The sequence below is a fragment of the Rousettus aegyptiacus genome, unplaced genomic scaffold (genome assembly GCF_014176215.1).
Source record: "Rousettus aegyptiacus isolate mRouAeg1 unplaced genomic scaffold, mRouAeg1.p scaffold_m13_p_6, whole genome shotgun sequence".
Taxonomy (NCBI): Eukaryota; Metazoa; Chordata; class Mammalia; order Chiroptera; family Pteropodidae; genus Rousettus; species Rousettus aegyptiacus.
The window spans coordinates 111,988,959-112,012,604 of record NW_023416309.1 but is presented as its reverse complement, the minus strand read 5'-3'; the positions used below and the strand labels follow the sequence as shown (position 1 = coordinate 112,012,604).

The 23,646-nt window shown below is 59.2% G+C and overlaps 1 protein-coding gene, 1 long non-coding RNA gene and 1 other non-coding gene across 3 annotated transcripts; 1 reads left to right on the top strand and 2 right to left on the bottom strand.

Moving 5' to 3' along the window:
• Positions 1 to 3,143: 3,143 nt before the first annotated feature.
• On the top strand, positions 3,144 to 17,616 carry ST6GALNAC2 (ST6 N-acetylgalactosaminide alpha-2,6-sialyltransferase 2). The gene is made up of 9 exons (XM_016143170.2): positions 3,144 to 3,282; positions 6,609 to 6,672; positions 10,002 to 10,176; positions 10,792 to 10,957; positions 11,346 to 11,484; positions 12,885 to 12,988; positions 14,634 to 14,717; positions 15,875 to 15,974; positions 16,840 to 17,616. The coding sequence occupies exons 1-9, from the start codon at positions 3,158 to 3,160 to the stop codon at positions 17,005 to 17,007; spliced, it is 1,125 nt and encodes a 374-aa protein (XP_015998656.2). The 5' UTR covers positions 3,144 to 3,157; the 3' UTR covers positions 17,008 to 17,616.
• A 771-nt stretch (positions 17,617 to 18,387) lies between these two features.
• On the bottom strand, positions 18,388 to 22,790 carry LOC118603908. The gene is made up of 5 exons (XR_004951469.1): positions 22,700 to 22,790; positions 22,104 to 22,187; positions 21,588 to 21,683; positions 20,201 to 20,292; positions 18,388 to 18,864 (listed from the first exon to the last, which is right to left on the bottom strand). It is a non-coding gene; the product is annotated as an uncharacterized LOC118603908 (long non-coding RNA).
• On the bottom strand, positions 20,409 to 20,492 carry LOC118604435. Its single transcript, XR_004951742.1, has one exon. It is a non-coding gene; the product is annotated as a small nucleolar RNA R38 (small nucleolar RNA).
• Positions 22,791 to 23,646: the final 856 nt, after the last annotated feature.

The window sequence follows — 23,646 nt, the reverse complement described above, 5'->3', positions numbered from 1 at the left end:
ATAAGCCCGCTGGTCACTAAACAAAAAAAAGCGAATAACAGTAAGCCTGAAGGGAGGGGTTACCAGTACCCAGAGTTACTGCATTATCTAAAATGTCCGGTTTCTAGCAAACATGTATGAGATAAGCCAAGAGCCGGGGAAGCGAACTCCAATGCCAGAAGAAGGCTGGCCGCGGGAAAAGCCGTGTGGAAATGGCCAGATGTTGGATTTAGCGAAGACCTGAAAGGAGCCCTGAGGAGAACGGGGTCACATTCAAAGTCAGAGCAGATGCAGTGGGGTTAGAACCGAAAAACCTCTGCCCTGCTGGCAACGGTGAAGGCCCCTGGCGGCCTCGGCGGGGACAGTTCCAGTGGCGAGGTGGGTAAAGAAACCAGACGCAGAGAGAGACAGGGGACAGTGAGGGCAGCGTGGGCTTTGCCTCCCAGGCACTCCGCCGCAGAGCGTCGCGCCAGGTCGCCGGAGGGTTCTGTCGGGGTTTGCTTTGCTTCGCCTTGCTCGTTAGGATGACATGTCTGGGCGCACGATCTTAGGCCGGGATTAGGATTTCGTGGGGGGGGGGGGATGGTTGCCAAAGCGAGGCCCGTAGAGGTGGGAGGACGCGCGCAGAGAGCTGGCTCTCCTTGGAGGAGAGCCCGGAGCAAGGCAGGTGAAGGTTCGTGGGCGCGAATCCGTTGGGAGACTCTTTGTTCTCAGTGGGTCTGTCGCATTTCTGCACGTGTGAGCAGAGCCACCAACTGCCCTTTTGTTCCAGACTGTGTTTTCAAGAACGTTGGTAAAGCAAACAGCCTTGGGGAGATCAAGACAGTGCCCCTTCTCTCCAGCAGATGGCGGATTTTCTTACTGTCCAATACACTGGGGCAAATGCGGGGTTGCTTGCAGCCCACTGTAAGCGGTTCTGGTTCCCTCTGCTTAGGGCTCCTCGGCTGTGCAGCAGCCCCACTGTGTGCTCCATCCCGGGACCCTCTGCTTCGCCCTCACGGACCTGAGGGGCACAGAGGAGGGACACAATTATGAAGTCTAGGCTGCCTGCTATGCCGTGAGTAATAATAGTCCTTTGTCTCTGACCCAGCAGTCCTGTGTCTTCGGCCAGTGTCCATGAAGCAGGCTGACCTGTTCGTGTGCACAGAGGGTACACCTCAGGCCTTCACGGTCCCCGACAGGAGCTAGGGGCCTGGAAGGCTGGCGCTTTCACCCTAGAGGTATGGCAGAGAGAAGAGAAGGCTTGAGCAAGGTGAGGTTCTAGAATCACCACTGGGCGAGACGGCCCCTGGAGCCAACTAAGGACAAGAAAAGGCTGGCGTGGAGAGCCCAGCCGAGGGTGAACGTGCAGGGGCACCAGTCTGCCCTGGAAGGAGATGCTCGCTAGCTGCGCCCTGCCGGGCCCCACGGCATGGGGGACAGTGCACGGGCAGGTCGGGGCGGGCATCCAGGTTGGAGTGGTGCTGGGAAGAAAGCCAGGGGCATGAGAGAACCTGGGTCAGAATGAGAACGAAGCTCAGATTATGACCCCCGGGGTCCTGCCTGGACAGGAAAGGAAGCTTCAGGGACGGGGCTGTATGCTGGGGCACGTGGAGGAGTGTGTGGGGAGCGGGGGGCGGAGGCCCTGTGAGGCTGCGGGCTGAGAATGAGAGGAGGCTTTGGTCTAAGCGGGGTAATTGCTAATTAGGCACTGGAAGCGGCTGAGAATCATTAACACAGATGGAGGGGGAGGCAGGCGGTCAGCCCACACCCAGGAGGAGCGCGCCCTCCCCGCTCAAGGCTGGAGTCCAGGCGGGTGGAATCCCGGCTGTGGTGGGGGCCCAGTTTATCAGCTTGAAGATGGAAGGTCGAAGAAATGGATGGTGATTCCCTTTTTCTTCACGACGTAGGCGAGGCGTTTGCTGAGAGCAGGGCGTAGGCGTGGGACCTGGGGCTCAGCGAGAGGGTCTGATGCGTATCAACCACTGGGAAGTGAGGACAGGTGCGGATCGAGGGGTACGTAAGTCTACCGGGACTTTGATGACTGGCGACCACACATTTTGAAATAAAAAACTTGAAACCATCAATCCTAAGCAACATTCATCGGCAGAGGCGTTTCTAAAAACCCTGAGAACTGAGGCGGAATGACCCATTCCGGCCCCAGGCGCGGCCAGGAGGCTTCCCCGGAAGGCTTGCAGCTGGACAGACACCTGTTGCTGCCCCAGGACTTGCTCCCACACAGGCGAGGGCAGAAGGCGGGTGGAAGGGGAGCGGGTCCCCCTGGCCCTTGCATTTTCTGACAGCTGGGGTATTTCACCGGCTTTTCGGGTCTAAGACGGGGGACTATGCCCTCTCACCCAATGCCCACTGCCTGGGAGGGCGCCGCTTCAAGGGCACGGGGGACGTGGAGCTTCCCCACCCTTTCTGAGGACAGAGGAGCCTCTGCTAGAACTCTTGGGCTTCTCTCTGTGGCTGAGATCTCCAGATTGGCCTCGTTCTGCAAAGGGAACGCAATGCGTCGCGGCCCTGGGCAGTCCCCAAATGAGGGAGCACAGTCCCTGCACTGTCGCCCGCTCTGCGCGGTCGGGCGCTGCTCCTCCACCGCCCCCGCCTTCTCAGATGCTCCTGTGAACCCGCCTCTCCTTACGCCCGCATCTTGGAAGGACCCGAGGTGCCGGGGCCACATCGACGTGTCTTGAGGGTCCTGCCGAGGGGAGCCCCCGACCCCGCACCGGCATCGGGCGTCCGGAAGCCGCAGCGCGGGCCCCACGCGGTGCGTGGAGGCGTCTCCCAGCGCCCGCAGCCCACGAAGCCCCCGGACGGCGCGCGCCCGCCCTGGCCTGTCCGGGGAAGGCGCCCGGCCCAGCATCCCGGGGCTGGGCGCGGGCGGGCGCGGGCGGGCGTGCAGCGGCGGGGCGCCAGCTGGACGAGGGCCCCCGGGCAGAGGGCGGGCAGCCCCGGGGGCGACAATGCCGCCTTTTGGGCCCCGACACGCAGCCCGCGATTGTGCGTCGGCTTCCGGCGGCCGGGCCGGGGCGAAAGGGGAGTGGCGGGGCGGGGAGGCGCCGCGGGGCCCGGCGAGGGCAGCGCCGGGCGGGGCAGGGCAGCCGCCTGCCTCCAGGTCGGCCCGGCCCGCCGGGGCTTGCGTCCTGCGCCCGGGCCCGCGGCAGACGGGGCGCCCGCGGCCGGGTCCGCCTGCATGGGGCTCCCGCGCGGCCTGCGCCTCTGGCTGCTGGTCCTGCTCGCGGCCGCCGGCGCGGGCATCTTCCTAGCCTTGCTCTCCTCGGCGGGGAAGCCGTACCCGGGGCCCAGGGCCGGAGCCAGGTAGGGGCTGCGGCGTGGGACGCGGCCGGGAGGGTGCAGGGGGCCGGCGGGGCGGCCGGCGCACGGCTCTCGGGTCGCCTTCCGCACCGGCCTCTTTGGGGTGGCCCCCAGCGGGGACCCCGGCTGCGGCCCTTCGTCCCTGGAACCTCCACCCCGGCGTTATTAAAGTTTGGCCCCTGTGCGCCGGCGGTCAGCTCGCGACGGCCTTGTGGATTAATTCCCTTTCTATCGTCCAGATCTGGCTAGGTCATCTGGATCCAAAATAAACCGACCCGTTTTTGCCGGGAACTCTCCCTCCCGTCACGCCACCTCTTTCAAACTCTACTTGTGGGGCAGGGACTCAAGGCTCCCGGTCCCAGCGTCGCCGGGACCCACGGCTGGGCTGGGGCGGGTCGCCTGTCCCGCTCGCTTCGGGCCCTGCCCGGCGCCCGGCTCCCTGTCGCCCGACGCTCTGTTTGCTCGGTGTGCACGATCAGCACCCTCTGGGCCGGGTCTGGCAGCGAGGCGGACTCCCCGGGCAGCGGCGCGGATTCCGGGCCGGGTCCAAGTCTTCCTCGCCGAGTCTCCTGCCGCCGAGCCTCCTGCCGCGCTCTGCGCTCGCTCCCTCCCGCTCGTCCTGGGCGCCTTCCTTTCTTTTGTGTCCCGGAGGAGACCCCCGAGAGGCTGTCTCTGGTAGGTGATGGTTCCAGTTACTGAAGGAGCAACCCCCCCCACCACCACCGTCTCCGCCCCCTCCCCCGCCAAGGATTTAGTTGACTTATGGGAGGCGGAGGCGGACGAACCACGCTGAGATTCTGGGTTTGGGAGGCTGTAGAGAGGCCTCTGCGCCCAGCTTCCCTGCCCGGCGCCTTCCCATCTGCCTGTTCCTACCTTGCTCCCCCATAATGGGATGAAAGGGTAATCGGTATCTGTCCTCAGGGAACTAGGTCAGAGGGCACCCGAAGTTGCAAAACAATATGAAATAATCTTGTAACTTGATTACGAGTCCAGTCCCTTTGTAACAAAGTGAGCTCCAGCAGGCGATACCTGAAGTTGCTGGATCTCCTTGTGGTCAGAAACTGCGCCAGAAGCTCGGGAGAGGGGGGAGGGGACTAAGAGAAGGACCCTTGTCAATTTCACGTAGGGATGTTTTAAAACACCAAAGTCTTTTGAGGAATACAGCTTTAAAGACAAGTTTGTTGAACGTCCATTATACTTCAACAAAGTGTTTTCTTTTTAAAGATCTTTTTACCTTTCAAAAATCTAGTGCAACCTAAGAACCTGTCCATTTCCTTGCTGTTTCCCCGACTTTTGTGCTGTAGTAAATCCCAGGCGGCAGGTTGGGACGTGGCCTTTTGAGTGCCAGGAAGAGCAAGGGGGCAGCAGGGGTGGCATTCGGGGCGGGGAGACTGCTGAGGGACCTCCCTGCGTGGGCCCGGAGATGCTCCTGCCTGGCTATGACAGAGAGGCCAGGGGACCAAGGGGGCTGAGATCAGGTCTCCAGCCCAAGGTCGGGGCTCTCATGTCTCGTGGCTTAGAGTGGAACTCACCCAGGAGTTTACTCACAGAAGAGTCTGGATCAGTGGTTCCCAGCCGTGGGGGACTTCTAGACTTGTAAAAAGAAAAAAAAAAAAAAAAAGAATTTTATGGAGGAAGGTGAGGATAGATACAGGGCACCAGTGACCATCTACTGTCAACATTGTTTTGTAAAAGAAAGGACGCTCTAGGGCCAAGAATTCCTAAGAATATGATGTAGGTTGAGTAAATTTCATTTTATGAAAAATGCGCCGTATTGTCCTATTTCCCCGGGCTGGGGAGGCTTCTCCAGGAGGGGCGTGCCTGGGCTGGCCCCTTCCCCCACTCCTTCCAGGCAGGCGTCTAAGAGGCCAAAGAGCAGCGAGGACTCGGAGGAGTCGCTGAGCACCCAGGGGCGCCCAGGAGATGGGCTGGGCAGCAGAACTGAATCGGGGAGCAGTTCCCACCTCGTCCCCTGCCGCTCCGTCCCTCCCGGCTGCACCCTGCCCTGGTTAGCAGGTCCTCTGCCAGGCCCTGAAGCCTGGCTGCACGTTAGTTAAAGTCCCCTGGGGAGAACCCCAGACCAATCAGATCAGAATCTCGGGGGTGGGGCCTCAGCCTGGGTGAGTTTTCAAAACAGTCCCTGGGGCTTCTTGTTGCCAACTGGGCTGAACACCCCACCTCAGTTCCTCCTCCCAGGGGGTCCTGCTGTGCTCCAGTGAGTGGAGGGACTGCGGGGAGTATGTGGGTGGACAGGTGGCCCGTCCAGGGAGAAAGGGAGGGAAGGGGGTACGGATCATCCCTGGCTTTCTGCGCTGCCCCTCCGGGGTCTTAGGGAAACCTGGAGCTGGGCAGGTCGCAGACTTCCATGACTCAGCTGTATCAGCATCAAGAACCAGGTAACAAGGGGCCTTTGTTTCCCTTGTAAATGGACCATTCCAAACCTCCCCACCTGCTCCCTGTGGCCATGGGGGAGGGTGAGAGTCTGAGAGGACACCACACTCTTTTGAATAGGCAGGGGACCCTCTTCCTTCCTTTCTGTCTCCCTCTGCCCTGATGCCGGGGCCATCGGGGGGCGGGGGGAGGTGGCAGGGGGGCAGTAACATTAGCCCCTTGCCTCCTTGCAGAAGGAACTGTCACAGAGGCTGTCACAACAAAGTCCTCTCCCTCCTTCCTTTAGGTAACCATAGCTAACATTTAGAGGACAGTTTATATAACATAGATTCTATCTGAACGCTCGCATCAGTTAATTGGATGATACGTGATATGATTACCAATCATATCAATATGATCGTCCCTGCAGTCTAGATGCAGAAACTGAGGTTCTGAGAAGTTTAGTAATTTCCCAGGGTCATAGGATACAAACCCAGGGAGTCAGACTTCGGACCCACACCCTTCACTGGGGCACCTAGGGCAGGAGCCAGGCACAGGAGGCCCAGGTCATCCAGGACAGAATGAATGCCTGCTCTGGAGCCTTGGCAGGTAGACCCCCGGGACGGTCACAATTCCAGAGGCCTGGCAAGCGTTCCTATTGTCTATTTTCATCTTTAACCACCATCTTACTGTTCCTATAAACTCCGCACTTCTGCTGCTTGCCAAGGAGTTTCTTGATTTCCAGGTTTCCACAGCTCGGGAGAACCTGATAACGCGACAGGGTTTTGTGTGCCTAAAGGGAGAGACCCGGGCAAGAACCAGAGCGCGGAAGCAGCAGGATCAAAGGAGCGGATACCTTTGACCTTGACGGACTTTGTCGGCCCCCAGAGCTAACAGAGTCAGACGGAAGGTTCCGAGGGGCGGGTCAGACCCGGCTTGACTTGTGCCTTCTCCCCCAGGAACACCGGCACATCTCGAGTATCCTCTGGACCCAAGGCAGTGGCCCACTCTGGGACGAGAAAGGTACAGTGGCCAGCTTCTCTGCACTTTTCTGGGCATCCTCCAGTTATCTGGAGGACGGGAAAGAGAAGAACAAAGGGGACTGGACTCGGGAGTCTGTGGGGCGGGGCACTTCGGACTCCCCTCACCCCACCCCACCCCACCCCACCACGCCCCCATCCTGTCCCCGCCCACCCCTACCCCACCCTCACTGCACCCCAAGCAGGAAGCACCGTGTGGAGGAGCCAGCCTTCAGGGCCTCTCCAGCTTGCCCGCTAGGGCTTCCTGGACCCCAATAGAGGAGGATGAGTCCATTTGTACCCCTGGGTACAGCCAGCCAAACGTTTCTCAGAAATCTTGTGTTTATCTTTAAAAAGCCTGTGAATTTGGCACTCTGCTGCTCAAAATGTCTTCCTACTATAAAAGTCACATTTGAACTGCTCACCACGGAGTAAACACCAAGCCCTGGGAAGATGCTCCCCGTTTGCCCTGAGGGTTTGAGAACCTTTCGGGTCCTGCTCCTTGGTAACCATGGGCTGAAGTGCCACCTGGGGCACTTTCCCTGTGTTCTCTCGCTGCAGCCTCCTGGCAAACCTGTTAGGCAGCATTTACAGGTGAGTGAGATGAGACAGGGGGGTCAGGTACCTCACTCGGAGTCACTCAGGGAGAAGAGGTGATCCTGACCCCAGAGCTGGCTCTGAACCACCAAGTGATACAGCCTCACCCGCTCTGTGAGCTGTGCTTGAGCAGGGTGTTGACCACGCTGTTTGGAGTTAATTCGGGTCTAAGAGTTGTTTTTAGTGCCCAAGAGACCAAACTGGAACTTGAAATATTTCTCCCTGGCCTGAGGGAGAAACTCAAGACTGAGTAACAGCTGAGCTGCTCAGAGGCGGAGCAAATAGCCCTGTGTCCTGAGGACAGACGCCTGGTAGGCACTTGGCCTCAAGGGTCTTATGAGTGCTTGAGGCCATCTTTACCTGCCTCAAGTCCTTTCCACCTGGAGCTGCTTGACACCAAATGACATACATCCCCACTCGGTTTTTTTTTTTTTAAAAAGATGCAAGGTAGCTCTCAGTAACACATAACAAGGCGAAAACATGAACTAGAATCAAGTGAAGAAAGAGGTGAAGGAAAGTAAGACGACATCAGGCGAGTGCATGAAAAACGAGCCCCGAGGGGTGAGAGGCGGGCCGCGTGTCTGGCCGCGAGCCTCCTGGTGGTCACGGTCAAGACAGAAACTGCCTCCGTGGTCGTCAGGTGGAAGCCAGCTAGCCAGCTGCCCAAGAAAAGCGCAGCCTCTCCTGGCGCAGAGACCTGAAGCTCTTTCTCCCGGAGCCTCGTAAAGAAGGTGGCCCTGGACAACGTCGCCACGATAAGCTGAACATTAGCGGAACGACCGCGGCCAGGTGTGCTGCTGTGCTTGCTCTGAGGACGTGAATCTGTCCCAACAGGACAGATAGCTTACGAAACAGTGGGGCTTCCGAGCGATTTGGTCAGGGAGCACGCTGGGTGAAAATGCACAAAACCACACCCGGCCCGGAAGGGGCACGGCCGCGGATGAACGCGCAACGCTTGCACCACCCTGCACGCCCCACTGGGCCAACGCACCGCGCGCACGCACCTGGCCACAAGCACCGCGCGCAAACGCACCCTGGGCCGCTCGCCACTGCGCCGCACGCCACCTGGGCCCGCCAAGCCCGCAACGGCGCACCCCCCTGGGCCGCACGCACGCACGCTGCGGCACGCCCCCTGGGACCGCTACGCCACGCCGGCGAGACGCCCCTGGGCCGCATCCACCGCACAAGCACGCCCCCTGGGCCGCCGCACGCAGCACGCCCTCCTGGGCCGCCACGCACGGCCACGCGCGCACGAACCCTGGGCCGACCACGCGCGCACGCCCCTGTGGCCGCACGCAACAGCGCGCCCCCTGGGCCGCACGCACGCACGCGCGCACGCCCCCTGGGCCGCACGCACGCACGCGCGCACGCCCCCTGGGCCGCACGCACGCACGCACGCCCCCTGGGCCGCACGCACGCACGCACGCCCCCTGGGCCGCACGCACGCACGCACACCCCCGGGCTCCCTCGCGCGTGGTGCCCAAGACTGTCACTTCACAGTCACTCGCAAGCTGCCACTTGATGCCGCCCGCTTCCACATGCGAAGGTCAACTTTCTCCCGACGTCAAATGCTGGGTTGCGATAGTTCTCATGGATTCGACCGCGGAATGTGTGTCAGACTGTGCTCAGATGCCTCTGTTTTGTGCATCCCTGACCACTAAGCCCATGTTCCCAAAAGTCCTGTGGTCTTGATGGCACAGGTTCGCATGGTGGGTGATTTTTAGGCACTTCTCTGTCACATTATTGCAGGAATGACCCTGTAGCAATTGCCTGCATTGTCCTTTGATCGAATCAGTGCCTTAACAAAGAAGCCACTTCAGTGGTGAGCATCCCCTGCCGGGGTCAAGGCCGTGTGAGATTCTGCCGTGTGGGTCGCAGGCAGCGGGCCTGGGGCCTGTCCAGTACTCACCCTCCTTCAAGGTCCCTGCGTGCAGTGGCACTGGAGCAACTTCCCAAATTCGGGTGGCCCGGAACAAGATAAATTTATTCTTTCACAGTTCCGGAGGCCAGAAGTCTGAGCTCGAGGTGTCTGAGCAGGACGGTCTAGGTTAGACCCCTCCCTGGCCTCCTCCAGCACCTGGTGGCTCCAGGTGTTCTTCGGCTTACAGCGGCGTCACTCGGTCTCTGCCTCTGTCATCACACGGCCACCACATAAGGATGCCAGTCATTGATTTAGGGCCCACCTTAATACAGCACGACCTCATGTTAACCACTTACACCCTATTTCCAAGTTAGGTCACATTTCAAGGTTCTGGGCAGACGCGAATTTGGGGGGGACACCGACCGGAAGGAAGGCGATCTCAATCTGCCCAGGAGCCCTTTCCACGCAAACCCCACAGCGAGGACCGCGGAGCTGAGTCGGAAGCAGGCTGACCGATTCCGAAGCTCCAGCCGGACCTCCCCATCCAAGCGCCGGCAGGCCCTACCCATCCACGGGCAAATGCCCCAAAGTGTCCCCAAGCAAGAGGGGAAGGAGTAGGAGGCCAGAGCCATCAGGCTGGAGATGGGGCATCCGGGAGAACCTGGACCCCCAGGCTGGACAGGGCAAACCCAGAAAGCCCTCTGATCCCTGCTGGGCTGTGGAGTCACAGGCCACTGGGCTCACAGATCTGGGGGCGGGCCGGGTCTGCAGGGGGAAGGGCAGCTCTTCCCTCCCCGGGGTCTTCCTCCTGCGAGGGCTCCCGCCCGCCCGAGCCCCCAGCGAACAGCTCAGCCCTCTCATCTTCTCGCCCACAGAGCCTACCCTGCCAGCACCCACTTCATCTCGCCATTCAGCGGCACCCCCACTTCCTAGGTCGGTTCAATTTCTCCACTCCAGTGCTGCTGTCGGGGGGCGTCTTCACCCAGGAGCTCTGGGACCACCTGAGCCAGCGCAAAGCCCCCTATGGCTGGCAGGGGCTCTCACGCCAAGGTAACCTGCGGCCACTGCCTGCCGCCCGGCCCTCTGGCCTCAGCTGGTCCCCTCTTCCTGCCTTTGGCCTTGTGCAGGCCAGGCCCCCGGCCCTCACGGCCCCGCGATGCGGGGACCCCATGTCCCTTTCCAGGAGGGCCTCACAGCTCAACCCTCAAGCCGTGTACCTCCCGCTTTACTTCCCCACCCCCGCGAGCATTGCGGGGTCGTAAGAGGGGCTTGGCTGCCCACGCCCTCCCCCTCCCCCCAGCAGCCTCCTTGGCACGATGGGCTAAGGTGTCATTGCCCAAAGGTGACTGAAGACAGGGGCTCTGCGGCCCCTCCCTGTTATATCTGCACATCTCCCCTCCCCCCACCACCGCATGCTTCAGATTATTTCCCTTCGGGACAGTCTCAGAGGGCGGGTCTTTCAAGTTCCCGAGGCACTGAGGGCCCAGCCACACTCCCCCCACACCCTTTCCAGTCTCCCTGGCCGGACATTTCATTCCCCTCCTGCCCTCTGCGCCTCTTGGGAGGGGCTGGGGTCAAGCCTCTGACAAGTTAAGTACCAGAAACAGTACCCGATGATCCACGACAGCCCCCCACATAGCGCCCCACCTTGTCCCTCGCCCACAGCCATCGCCTCCACCCTGGGCCTTCTGAACAGCTCCGAGAGCGCCCAGCTGTTTGCCCCCAGGGGACGGCTTCGGGACTGCGTCCGCTGTGCCGTGGTGGGTAACGGAGGCATTCTGAACGGCTCCCGCCAGGGTCGGAGCATCGATGCCCATGACTACGTGTTCCGGTACGCGGCCCGGGCCCGGGAGGAGGCGGGAGAGGAGCTGGGTGGGGAGCGATCTCGCGAGGGCGTGGGCTGAGGCAGCTGGCGCCTCGGGCAGCCCGGTGGTTGTAATGGGCGGACGGGCTGGATGGAGGCCTGTGGGACAGACCTGCCAAGGGGACCCAGGAGGAACGAGCCGCCAGGGCCAGGGGTGCCCAGTTCACAGGGCGCCCCTTGAGGTCTGGAGTGGGGGTGGGGCCGGTGAGCAGGCGCAGCTGCTGCCACAGCAGAGGGATGGTCCCCGCGGAGGCGGGGGACAGGCGTGGCGGAACCCTGGGGAAGGAGGTGCCCCACGCAGCAGGGCACCTTGCGACCGCAGCGAGGCTGGCTGACGGGCCTCCGTTCGGAGCAGGCTCAATGGTGCTGTGATCAAAGGCTTTGAGGACGACGTGGGCACCAAGACCTCCTTCTACGGTTTCACGGTGAACACGATGAAGAACTCCCTCATCTCCTACAGGGAACTGGGCTTCACCTCTGTGCCACAAGGACAGGTAAGGCCTCTGCTGGGCGCCACCGTGCCCAGAGCCCCTCCACGGGGGAGGCACAGGGTCCCCCGGGCGCGGCCCAGTGGCACAGAGCAGCCCCGGACCAGAGCAGGAGTGGCCAGTGTCCACTGCAGGCTTACGGGGTGCCAGGCGATTCACGTGGGCCCTGTTTCCCTGGTGAGGAGGCTGAGGCTCGGTGCCCTTCATCCAGCAAAGCAGCAGGAGGGCTGGGGTTCAAGTCTAGGCTCCCCCCCCCCTGAGCTCCGCACACCGCCAAAGGGTGCCGAGCGCCTCCTCCCTTCTCAGCATTGGCCTGGTCCTCAGAGCAGCCCATTTCCGGATGGCAACGTTCCTGGGGCCGCCACCCAGCTAGAGTCACCACAGGCTAGCCGGGGCTGTTTCCATGTCCCCACGCGGCCCCCCAGGAAGTAGTGTGTGCCTCCTGAGCCCCTAGCGGCCCGCGTGGGAAGCGGAGGCTCAGAGTCCGAGAGACAGGCCCTGGCTCAGCCAGGGAGGAGACGGCCAGAAAGTGCGCACCTGCCGCCTGCGGCTCCCCCGGCCACGGCCGGCTGCTGCGCCACACTGCTCCTCGGCGTCCTCGAGGTGCCGCAGACAGGGCGAGGGAGACCCCAGGCGCTCTGTGATACGGCTGGGGCGGGTTTCTAGAAGCTTCCTCCTCTGACCAGGGAGTTCAGGTGCATCTGGCCAGGGTAACGCACCAAGGCCTCACAGTAGAACCTCTTAGCTCATGAGGTGGCTTTATTTCTGGGGTGGCCACGGTGTCTTGTTTATCCATTGCTGTCTAACAGAATACCCCAAAAGTGAGACCCACAGTCTCAGTGGGTCAGGAATTCGGAAGCAGCTTAGTGCAGTGGCCTTGGCTCTGAGGCCACAGCCAAGATGTTGCCCTCACGGGCCCGTGTCACATGGTCGCCTCTACAGGCTACTAGAGTGTCCTCACGGCATGGTAATTAACCTCGCCCGGAGTGCGTGACCTCGGAGAGCAAGGAGGCGAGGTGCCTTTCGTGCCCTGGTCTCCAGGGTCACACGCCATCCCTTCGTTTTGTCTCCCGTTCGTTAGAAAAATTCTGTTTGCGAGCCACTGAGTCCGGCCCGTACTCAAGGGGCTGGCAGGTGGGCTTCGGGGAGGGGAGAGGGCCACGGGCTCTGCGAGCGGGCCCTAAGCCACCGCGGTCCCCGGGCATGTGCGAGCGGGCCCTAAGCCACCGCGGTCCCCGGGCATGTGCGAGCGGGCCCTAAGCCACCGCGGTCCCCGGGCATGTGCGGGAGGTCCTCCCGGCAGGGCGGCCGCGGGGCTGCAGGGAGGGCTGTGCCTCCGGAGCGGGAGCTAGACGCGGCCCCGTTCCCGTTCCCACCGGGGCTCGGTGTCTCTGTTGCCCCGACAGGACCTGCGCTACATCTTCATCCCCTCGGACGTCCGCGACTACGTGATGCTGAGATCGGCCATCCTGGGTGTGCCTGTCCCCGAGGGCCATGATAAAGGGGACAGGTGAGCAGCGAGGGGGGCGGGGCAATGCTTCCGGCACCTCCCACCTCCCACTGCCAGGCGGGGCAGGGGGCGAGGGCAGCACTAAAATCCCCAGCATTCAGGAGCCCTGGGGGAGTACGGGTTTCGGCTATGCCCGGAAAGCCCAGGGCACCCCGCTGGCCCCCGGGGACCCTCCCGATGAGGGGCCACTTGTCCGGATGCGGCAGGCCAGCCTGCTGTCCCCAGAGCCAGCCCGGCCGTCCTGCCGGTGGCGTCCGCGCGGCCCGTCCACAGCGGGTCTGCTGTCCTGTTGAGCACATTGGGTCTGGGCGCGAGGGCGAGGGCCAGCGTCCCCGCCACCCATCCTGGTGGGCGAGCCGGCCACGCCGCCGGCACCCTGTGAAGTGGGAACAAAGGGCTCTCTGTCTTGTCTCCCACCTTCCTGGGCAGCAGGCCTGTGTCCGGCTCTTTTGATCCATGCCCTGGCCCTCGCCGAACCTTCTCCCTGTGGCACTGAGACCTTTTCTCGTCCCTGAGTCAGGTCCTTAGAAACCTCTGCCCCCTCCCCCGCCCGTGTCCACAAACACCGGCCCTCCTGTCTCAGCCCCGCCCCCACAGGCCAACCTGAAGGAGCAGCTTCAGAGGTGGGCCCTGGGGTTCACCCTAAAGGGCAGGCAAGCATCCACCTCCCCGCCCCGCGCCCAGCCCCCGCCTCTTGATTACCCAACAATGGCTCACGGTGCTGCCACCTGTCACCAGTGGGGGCTTTGTGACACGGGCGGGGAGCTGGGCTCTTGGCGGGGCTGGCTCAGAGACCTGGGGCAGACAGACATAAGCCTCCCCAACACCAATGAGCTCCCCCTCCCAGACCCCTAACCCATCCCCCACCCAGTCCCCCTCCCAGTCCCGGTCCAACCACAACCCCAACCCTGGCGGCCCGGTCCCTTCCCCTTCCGCCACCCGGGGGTCTTCCTCCCGCCCCACCTCCCAGCCTCCCACCCCGAATGCCTCACAACCGTCCTCCAGGGCTTCCTCCCTGACCCCCAGCCCTCACATCGCTCATGTGCCCCGAGGATCCACCCCAACCCCCACTCCGCCCACCTCCAAATCTCCCTCCCAATCTGCCTTGAAGTCCATCTCCCGGAACGCTTCCCAGACACCCCCGGTGCCCCTGGCCAGGTCCTCCTCCCACAGCTCCGCCTCCTACATCGGGCCGCTCCGGGCCATCCCCTCCACCATTACCCCCTACGTGCCCAGCTTCCTGAAGGAGCCCCCCTTCTTCCAGCCCCCCACATCCCCGCTGCCCCAGTTCTGCATCCCGAGCACGGTCAGCAAGCACACCGCTGCCCCCGAGTCCCTCTACTTCCCTCTCCTCCCGCCCCCGCCCCACCAACCCCAGGTGAGGTGCACCTACCCGACGCCCCCCGCCCTGTTCACGCCCCCGTCCTCGCTGACCTACACCCCGCCGATCGACGTGCTCGTGCGAGGGAAGCCGCACGTGGTGCCCTCCCTGCTGCCGCCCACCTTCTACACCCCCTTCTCCCGCTACTACTCGCACCCCCGCCCCCACCGCCCCCTCCCCCGCCGGCGCCCCAGCCCCACCTTCTCGCTCCCCAGCGTGCCCTACGACAGCCTGGGCCGCTCTGTCCACTTCTTCTCGAAATAGGCCTCAGACCTATTTTGGACCAGAAGCCTCTGCCAGTAAATTCAAGCTACTCCATCCAGACTTCATCAGCTACCTGACAGAGAGGTAGGTACAGGGGTGGGGGTCCCCACAGCACTGCAGGCCCGTCCCTTCACGTCCTCCACACTGTAACCTGTAGGGACAGCCATGTGCCGGGTTCCGGGCCAACCACTTCCTCTCTAACACTTTGATGGCTTGTCAGTCAAGGTCAATGGGGAACGGACGGGGAACCGGAGGACTCGCGGTGTACGGACAGGGTTGTTGGGAGGCGCAGGCGGGTGTGGAGGCTCCGCAAGGTGCGGGCGGTAACGGGGTTTGGAGAAGCGGGGCCGTCAGCACCCTCAGGCCCAAACACAGCCAGCCCCGGGTGAGGCAGGAGCCTGGGGACTACACCGGAGCTCACTTCCCTCTGTCCCTGTCAGGAGATATGTTGTTGTCCCCGAGGACACCGGCGTTGGCACTAGGTGCGAGTGCCACTAGGAACAGCCTACGATGCTCAGGATGTCCCTGCAGCAAAGACGTGGCACTTTTAAATGTCAGTAGTGCCGTGGTCGAGACACCCTGCCGTAGCCGAGGCCAGCAGCCGAGGTGAGGGGTGCAAGCAGATGTGGGCACCCGGATGCGGGGCACGGTCACAGCCCCGTGCAGCAGACCGGGACGGGCTGAGGGAAGCTCGCCTGGCACAGCCCGGATGTGAGCGAGTCCGGGGCTGAGTCAGGGCCAGCGGTCGGCATACTGTGGCTTCGCTCCCGGACTGTGCACGTGCACATGTGCACCTTGTCACCATGATGCCACTCCTAGGACCTGTGCTCCCTGTCCCTCGTATGTGGTTCCTGTTTGGCTGAAGTCTGGGGGTGGAGAGACTCAGGCGTCAGGCTGGATGCAAGCCCAGTGTGCTCTGGGCATGAGGGTTACTCGGCCCAGGGGTGCGGGCAGTAGGGTAGGCTGGATCTGGGCTTCCAGAGGAAGTGGTGTCTCACTGTGGTGCTTCTGGACAGGCCCCGCCCTCTCTCGCCCCGCTCTAAGGTGTTATTTCGACGGAAGACTGTTGCATTTAGGAACTCATGTCATTTTTTTTTTCCCCACTAGGGATCTGATTGTGTTAGGAAAGTCTCTGGTTTTCCACTCTTTTTGCACTGGTCATTGTAAAGTATAACAGCACAACCATCCGGCTAGTGGGCAGGACCTAAATGTCTTGAATTTTGATGCCTTTTTGCTTCTAGGTTTTTGAAATCAAAGTTGATAAACACAAATTTTGGAGACCTATATATGCCTAGTACTGGGGCCCTCATGCTGCTGACAGCTTTGCACACCTGTGACCAGGTAAGAGGTCTGCTTTCAAGGATTCACAGCGGCAGAGTTCGGGTGTGAATGGAACCTAATTAGATCCTCAGTATCCTGCAGGGAAAGGATCCCAGCTGCGGGAGGGACCTGGTCTAGGGCAGGGGCGGGAGGGCCTGCCACCACCCACCACCCAGGGTGCTTTAAAGGACAGCTCCCAGGCCAGCCTTGCCTGTCGCCCCCACAGCCACCTGCCCCAGTGACCCCGCACTGCCCCTTTAGGGCCGCAGCTCTACACGGTACTTCAGGCACACGCTATCAGACTGCTCTTCTGAAAGTAAAATCTTCTCCACATTGTTGGGCAGGGAACCCTCTCATGAGGACATTCTAGAAGTGGGGTGGGGCAGCGGGTTCAGCCTTCCACGCACACGTCTCAAGTCAGAGACGTCTCCGACGGGAGGTGGCCTGCCTGAGCCAGTTTTCACGGAGAGGCAGTGACCCACACTGAAGCCAGCCACGCGCGACGGGTCCCACACCCCGCTAGAGCAGGACTCCTGTCTCCGTCATCACAAGGGGGGACTGGCAGCGAAGGGCTTTTGCCTCACGTCGAGCAAACGATCACGGCTTTAGTCAGACGAGTTCGCAGCGGAGCCTGTCACTTGCTAGGTTGCGACTGGGGACATCTGGTGACCTGAGCCCGGTCCCCCTTTTGTAAAATGGGGTAATACCTACATAAGACTGTAAGGCCGGGGCGAGAATGTGTGAGGAGCACGGCACCAGGTGTTACCATGACGTCTCCACATAGGCATGAGGGGGGCGGGGGACTGTGCCTTTCTGAATTCATGCCACCTTGCATGACGGCATGTAGCAGAAGCTCAATGAATGTTCGATGACAATCCTCGTCCAGGTTAGTGCTTATGGATTCATCACGAGCAACTACCAGAAATTTTCCGACCACTACTTCGAACGAATAAAGATGCCACTGATATTCTACGCAAACCATGACCTGTCCCTGGAGTCCGCCCTGTGGAGGGACCTGCACAGTGCCGGCATCCTCTGGCTGTACCAGCGCTGACCCTGAAGCGTGGGAGCCCTTTGCTCAAGCGGCCGTGGCCCTCGCCCCGGGAAGAGGCCACAGCCACCGGTCTTCATCCTGTGAGAGCGACTCCAACTCCCCTCAGCCCACCTCTTCCCTACAGACGACAGTAAGAGGTGGATTTGTGACTGTCACTGAAGCCTGTTCATTGTGAGACACCACGTCTTGTCCTCGGCTCAACCGAGAGAACTCCCCTCTGAGTCTGGGACGGACACCCCAACTTTGGACTGCTCTGCTTGACTTGTTTTACACCTGAAGATAACAAACACTCCCAAGACGTGACCGGCCGTGGCCAGCGGGGCGGGCGTGCTTCACAGCGGGGCGCCTCGCAGCCGGCAGGTGGGGCTGAGACTCTGACTCTCGGCGGAGAGGCTCAGTTAACGAGATCGGCCCTTACAGCGCCGCACACTCCCGGCCCAAGCCCTCCCGCCAGCATCGACAGCCCCGCGCAAACCCCAAAGCAACCCGACTCAGTGACACGTCTTAACCTTTCTGAGAACACGACTGTTTCTGCCCCATGGAGAGGTGGGAGCACAGCAGGTAGAATGTAATGTGAAGCTAGATAAGTGCATAAACGATGGCCGACCACTTGTCCGTGTGTGTGTCGGGGGGGGGGGGTGCGCCGTGCAGGTGCGCAGAGGATTCGAGAACCACGGGAAGGGGCTGGGAATCTGACGGGGGCCAACTACACGGCAGGTTGTCTGTCTCTGGGGGACGTCCCATTGGAGATGTCACCGCCTTGTCACCACGAGGATGACATCAGGTAACATATCCTCATTACTGGGTACTGAACATCCTGACTGCGGTAAGTTGAACACAGGTCGGCAGGCAGCTAGTTTACTGTCCTGACGAGCAGCAGCCTTCACATTCCGCCGCCTGCACTGCCAGGGGCCCTTGGGGGATTGGGGGTCCACAGGCCAGAGCTTTCCCAAGGCAGCAGCGATCACCACGGCCCAGGACCTGGCCTCTGGGTCTGGAAGGCGGGTCATATCGGCACGTCTAACGGGAGGGATAAACTATCACTAGAATCAAAATACTGCTGCTTCGGCAGTTCTGAGACACGATGAACAGAATGCGTACTTGGTCTTACTGACTGAAACAGCCGCCTGACGAAGCCAGGGCTTCCTGCCTCCCGGAACCCTCCTACCCACAATTCTCTACTCTTCCCTATTCCCGTCCAGTCCGTAGTTACCAGAACCTGTCAATCCACGAGATCTGAGAAGTGCTAATGTCACATTTGTCGGTGGCAACCCATTAGAGGGCTATGAAATCAGTGGGAAACTTAAGGGAAAAAAAACCTAAAACATCTATTTGATTGCAGTCTGTGTATGTTAACCCCAATTACTATTCTACAAAAGCTTTCATTCATTTAAGAATGTGTTTACTGAGTCACAGCATAAAATACCGTTCCTAAGTGGGTCTCGTTCTAAAATCCACAATGTGAGTCATTTAAACAACTTTTTATTTGTGCTTCAAGACGTAAGCTCCAGACACACTGACTTCAGAGAGGATCCGCTCTGAGAAATGGTTTTCTAGGCTGAGCACCTGTTTCCCCTTAGCTTCCCACAGGAACAGATACACGTTAATTACCTCCAACGTGCAAGCACTCAGCCCCGGCCAGACACGTGCGCAGCCCACACCACCTGCGCGGCGGTTTGCCGAACATTCCCGTCCGGCCCGGACTTCACTAACTGCCAGAGGTTTTCTGGGATAACGTCGCTGTCACTCGAATTCTTCGGCTGCTCTTGAGGATGAAGTCCAAGAACGCTCTGCTTCTCCTTTGAAGCAGGTGTCAGCAGCAGAGACCGTGTGACCCCGGCAGCGCTGGGGCAGCACCTGCGAAACCAGAGAATCACTGGATGTAACAGCCGACTAAGGGACTCGAACTAAGGGCTCGACTTCGAGAACGAGCTAATTTAGAGAAAAGGCCACCGCAGAAGCACTCGTTCTAACCCATCATTGGGCTCGCGTGTGTGTCAAGGGCCCGGTCGGCGTGCCAGACAGTTTTAAGCTCCTTTTCGGGAGATGGAGCTTGGAAGGAGCAGCGCGTCTGCTAAGTGGCCAGTAAAGAACCACCGTGAGCCCCTGGACATCTCCATTCACCCCCCTCTGGTGTTAAGACGTCACTGTAGACTTCCCCACTTGCCCCTTTCACTTGTTTAGCCCTATAGCTTCCTTGGTGACTGAACAAGCGTGACCTTTAAAGTGTGGGGCCCACACACGGCTCCCAGTCAACAGAAACGGCAATCTGTGCGGACTCCGAGCCTGACATTTAAATGAGAACAAAGGCGGACAGCCCCCCTGCCAGAGCCACTGTGCTCCTCTCTTGCTCACGTGCCAGGCAAACCAGTCCTCTGCCGCCCAAAGAGCAGCCCCACGCCAGGCACCCATTCTGACAGGGCCCGAGCTAACGCCAGGAGTTCCCTGGTGTTAACAAAGCACCTGGAACCCAAACAGCTCTGCCGGGCCACGGTACCCCTCCTTTGCTGAAGGTCAGGGAGTGGCCCAAAAGAAAGATGTCAGAGCCCTCACGGGTGCTCGCCGCCTCAGCTGGCAGACATTCTACATGTCAGCCTGTTTCAAAGAGCACGTTCATCGTCTTGAAATATGTGACAAACGCTCTTTCACTCCACAATAAGCCTAGACCAAATCCGGGTCACGTGCCCACGTCTGCCACCTCTCAGAGCCTGTACCCTCAGAGACCTTCATCGAGGGCCCCAAAGCGAGACAGGGCGGCCACAGACTGGTTTTCAAATGGTAGAGGTGCGATGCGCTAGCTTGGGGTCTCGGCAGGGGACAGAAAATCCCCTTGAGAGACCATTCGAGTTGACCCCTGATAAAGCCTGAACTACTTTTAAGAGCGACAGAGCCAAAAGAACCCGTAAGCCTCAGAACACTGTTCTCCCTCAGTCGAGATTTTCGGACAGGGATAACGAACATCACAGGCTTGCGGGGCTCCCGAGGGACACGTCAAGACAGGAACGGAAAGCCGACACGCAACGGGAGCGGGGTCGTGTCGCTTGCTTCAGGCAAAGCCGTGCAGCTCTGTCTCACGCTGAGATACCCAGAAAACAAATCTATGCTACAGCCTCTCTGCCACATGGCATAACCCTGGGTCAGGGAAAGCAACCCCCCCCCCCACCCCCCAGTTCGGAAGTCTCCTGTCACGCACGTGAGGACGACCCCACCGGGTCCCGCGCGGCTGCCGCATGCTGCTGCTGGTATTTTCTGGAGGATCCGCTTCAGACCAAGGCTGCGGCTGTCCTTGACAGGGGGAAATTGTAAAAGAAAAAAACCTATTCAAGAAGATATATGCAAGGCTCGCTCACATAGCTCAATTTTAAACCAGGCCTACGTTTTCTATAAGCAAACTGGGGAAACCGAGTCTCAGAAATCCAAATTCCACCCAGAAAGGCCCTTCTGTGCCTTCAGACAGGGATAACTTGACATCATCATGGACTCGGCCTCCACCAATCCACTGGCCCACAGCACGTGCGAGCTGTTTTTTCTTACCGACCTCTGCTTTACTTTCCTGTGGGAACTCAGTGTTTTGCGCTTCGTTAGAATGTGCTTTCCCTAATGCGCAAAACTGCTTCTCCAGTGCTGCTGTTCCCGCCCTCCCAGACCCGACCCCGAAGGCTTCTTCCCTTGTAAAGAGTCTCCCTTGGCACAGTGTCTCACAGCTAAAAACGGGACATACACCCTAGTGTTTTTCTAGCCTCAGGAAAGGCCCGAGACAGTGCGGATTCCTCCTCTTGGCAAGCCTATGGAGGTGAGCCGTGCGAAGTGTACCTGCCGCCAAGGGAAACAACACCTTGCGAGGTCACGTCTCTCTCGCTCAACTCTCTGTACCAAATAATCCTGCAGAGCAAGTACCTGGCTTCCAGTTTTCTAAGACAGAGGATTATATGATCCGCCCCGACAGCAACTTAAAAATAGCCAGCACTATAATCTCACTGTAATAAAAATCCCTGAGCTAAAAGTAGATCCAATCAACTAGGGCTCCTACAAACCCTCCCTTTAACCGCCACACGATTCTTCGGCCTGTCCCAGAGCCATTCTCAATCATGGCTGGCGGTGGGATCCAGAAATGTCTATATTTTAACACTTTGTAGATGATTCTGATGTATAGCCAGGTTTGAAATACACTAACTCTCTTCTACAGACGAAGAAACAAGGCTCTGGTGTGGCTGTCTGGTCACCAGCTGAGACTAGTGCCCACATCTTGTTAGTTTAATACAGGGCTTCAATCTCAGCACTACTGACGTTTTAGGTGGGTAAGTTCTTTGCCGTGGGAGCTGTCTTGTGCATTGTAGGACACTCGGCAGCATCCAGTAGATCCCAGTAACACCCTCTGCCCCCAGCCGAGAACCGCTGGCCTAATCTAATTCAAAAAGTATTGTAACAAACACTGTTTGTGAGGCTGCTTGGCAAGGAGCAAAGATCCCTTACCTGGGCAGTAACAACCCTGAAAGGCTCACACATCTCCAAAATCTAGTAGACCAATGCTTAAAGAGAACATAACCTATGCAACTCCATGAAAGAGCAAAAAGCCTTACCATTTACAGAAATTTCACCACGAAGATCCTTGCATGCAGCATCTTAAGATGGTTTTCATGGGACTTTTTTCAATGTCAACAGCCAACACCTTTAATCTAAAAGAACACATTTTTCAGTGAAACCAAATTCTCAAGATTGGTATTTGAAAAGCTGAGCTTCAGGACTCTTCAAAAAAGACGTCCTTTCAGATAGGGATAACTTTATATCATTCTCAGCTCAACCCATAACAAACATTTCTAAACCCCAGGCAACCAGAACTCATTTTCCAAGGCTCCTTTTTCACCCCTGTATAAAGTGGTATCCATTTGGCTTTAAACAGTGACACCTAGTGGCCCCCAAATTACACTAGCACAAGCCACTCCTCATTTCCGGATATGGAATTTATGCCAACATTTGTTCAGAATTGAACCTAACTTCAGAATAAATTACGAGGCCGCTGTATGTGACAGGCCTTCACACCCTCTTAGCTTTCTCATTTTTGGTGCCCACCAGGTCATGCCTGCACGCATTCTTACTCATTCCAGGGCTCCATTCATTACTTTTAAGCTTCAACCTGCAGGTCTGCTTCTCACCATCTCTGCAAGATGCCAAAGGAAGGCCTGGGGGGGGGGGCGAGATGAGCACGTAAGGTTTGTCATAAAATTACACCTCTCCAAGATCTACAATCCCACTGTTTACTAGCTGTAGAATTAAATAAAAACTGATTGGGGCAGTTCTCAAGACACTCCAGGAGGAAGTCAAGTATTCAAACACTAACTCTCTTAAAATGAATTTAAGAACTGCCACTGTCAGCCAAACTCCAAGGCAGACCCGCGGGCCCTGAGCTCAGTCAGGGCTGCTGGGGCTGCGCGCGGGGTTGTGCAGGTTGTCAGGACCTCTCTCCCCTAAGGCCCTGCAACGCTGAAGGTGGGCTTGAGCTCTCGCCCTTCAATCATAAAAACTCGCGCTGTTTAGAAAGCGTTTTCTCATCCAATATCTCAGTGAAAACTCCCCAACCACCGTATTAGGAGGGTGACCGATTTGTCGTTACTATTTCACCTCTAAAAGGAGAGGGTACGTGTACTAGCACCGCGCCATGGAAGACCCCGTTTTCCCACCTCCGCAGCCTTACCACTGCCAAAGGCCTGAGGCTGTTCGCCCCGAACCCACACAGCCATGACTTCAACCCATGTGGCCGGCCTCGAAAAGGGGGTAGAATCGCGCCTGCGCGTAAGTCTTCTCGGCGGTCTCGCTGGGGGTCTCGCGATGTTGAGAAGAGACTGATGGGAAATGTAGTCCAAATGACAGCCGGCGGGTAGCCGCGTTCTCAGCGTGACTCAGGAGCGGGAGTGTAAGAAGGTAGCCATCGCTACGGACAGTAGAGGACTTAGGGGGGAGGCCTGATCAGTGAAAAGCTAAGGCCGTTAAAAAATGAAGATGGACGGTCGCTTAATCTACTGAGCGCACAGACTGTCCCTGGCCGAGACTAAGGCGGGCGGGGGAGGAGGGGCGCGCAGAAAGTTCAAGGGGGCCTTATGCGGGGAACCATGAGGAAACTGAGGCACAGCCAGAGTTCTTAATTGCTCTGTGGATTTCATTTGTGGACGGGGAGGGGTCATTGGGGTGATTGGTTGCTTTAGTGAAGGTGAGGGAGAGTCCCGGGGAATGGTTCGGCGTCCCGCTCAGCCCCTCTTAAAGTTGGGGCGAGAGCGGTGAGGCCCGGGCGGCAGAGGGCGCCCGAGAGCGACGGGCTCGGGCTGCGAGCCTCGGGATGCCAGCCGGGCCCCGCTGCTGGTGTGTGGCTCTCACGCCGAGAAGGAAAAAGCATCACATTGTGAAAAGAACAAAATAATGTAGCACCCACTGCTACTTCTGAACGTCATTTTTCAGTCGACCATTCTGGCTTCATTTTTGAAATAACAATAGGGCAAAACAACTAGAGTCGGGGCCGGAATTTATGCCTGTTTGGAAATTAGTTTAAATTCGCCGGACACGACCCTTTTCTGCATCGCTCTCTCCCCATTCTCGTCCACCCTTGAGTTTGTGGTGTTTAGTGTGAATTATATGCTGTTTATGGTA

Excerpts from the sequence above, each read along its gene's own strand:
- ST6GALNAC2 (XM_016143170.2), top strand. The coding sequence starts at position 3,158 with ATGGGGCTCCCGCGCGGCCTGCGCCTCTGGCTGCTGGTCCTGCTCGCG. Across the intron at positions 3,283-6,608 it reads GGGCCCAGGGCCGGAGCCAG|GAACACCGGCACATCTCGAG; the intron begins GTAGGGGCTGCG and ends CTTCTCCCCCAG. Across the intron at positions 10,177-10,791 it reads GCAGGGGCTCTCACGCCAAG|CCATCGCCTCCACCCTGGGC; the intron begins GTAACCTGCGGC and ends CCTCGCCCACAG.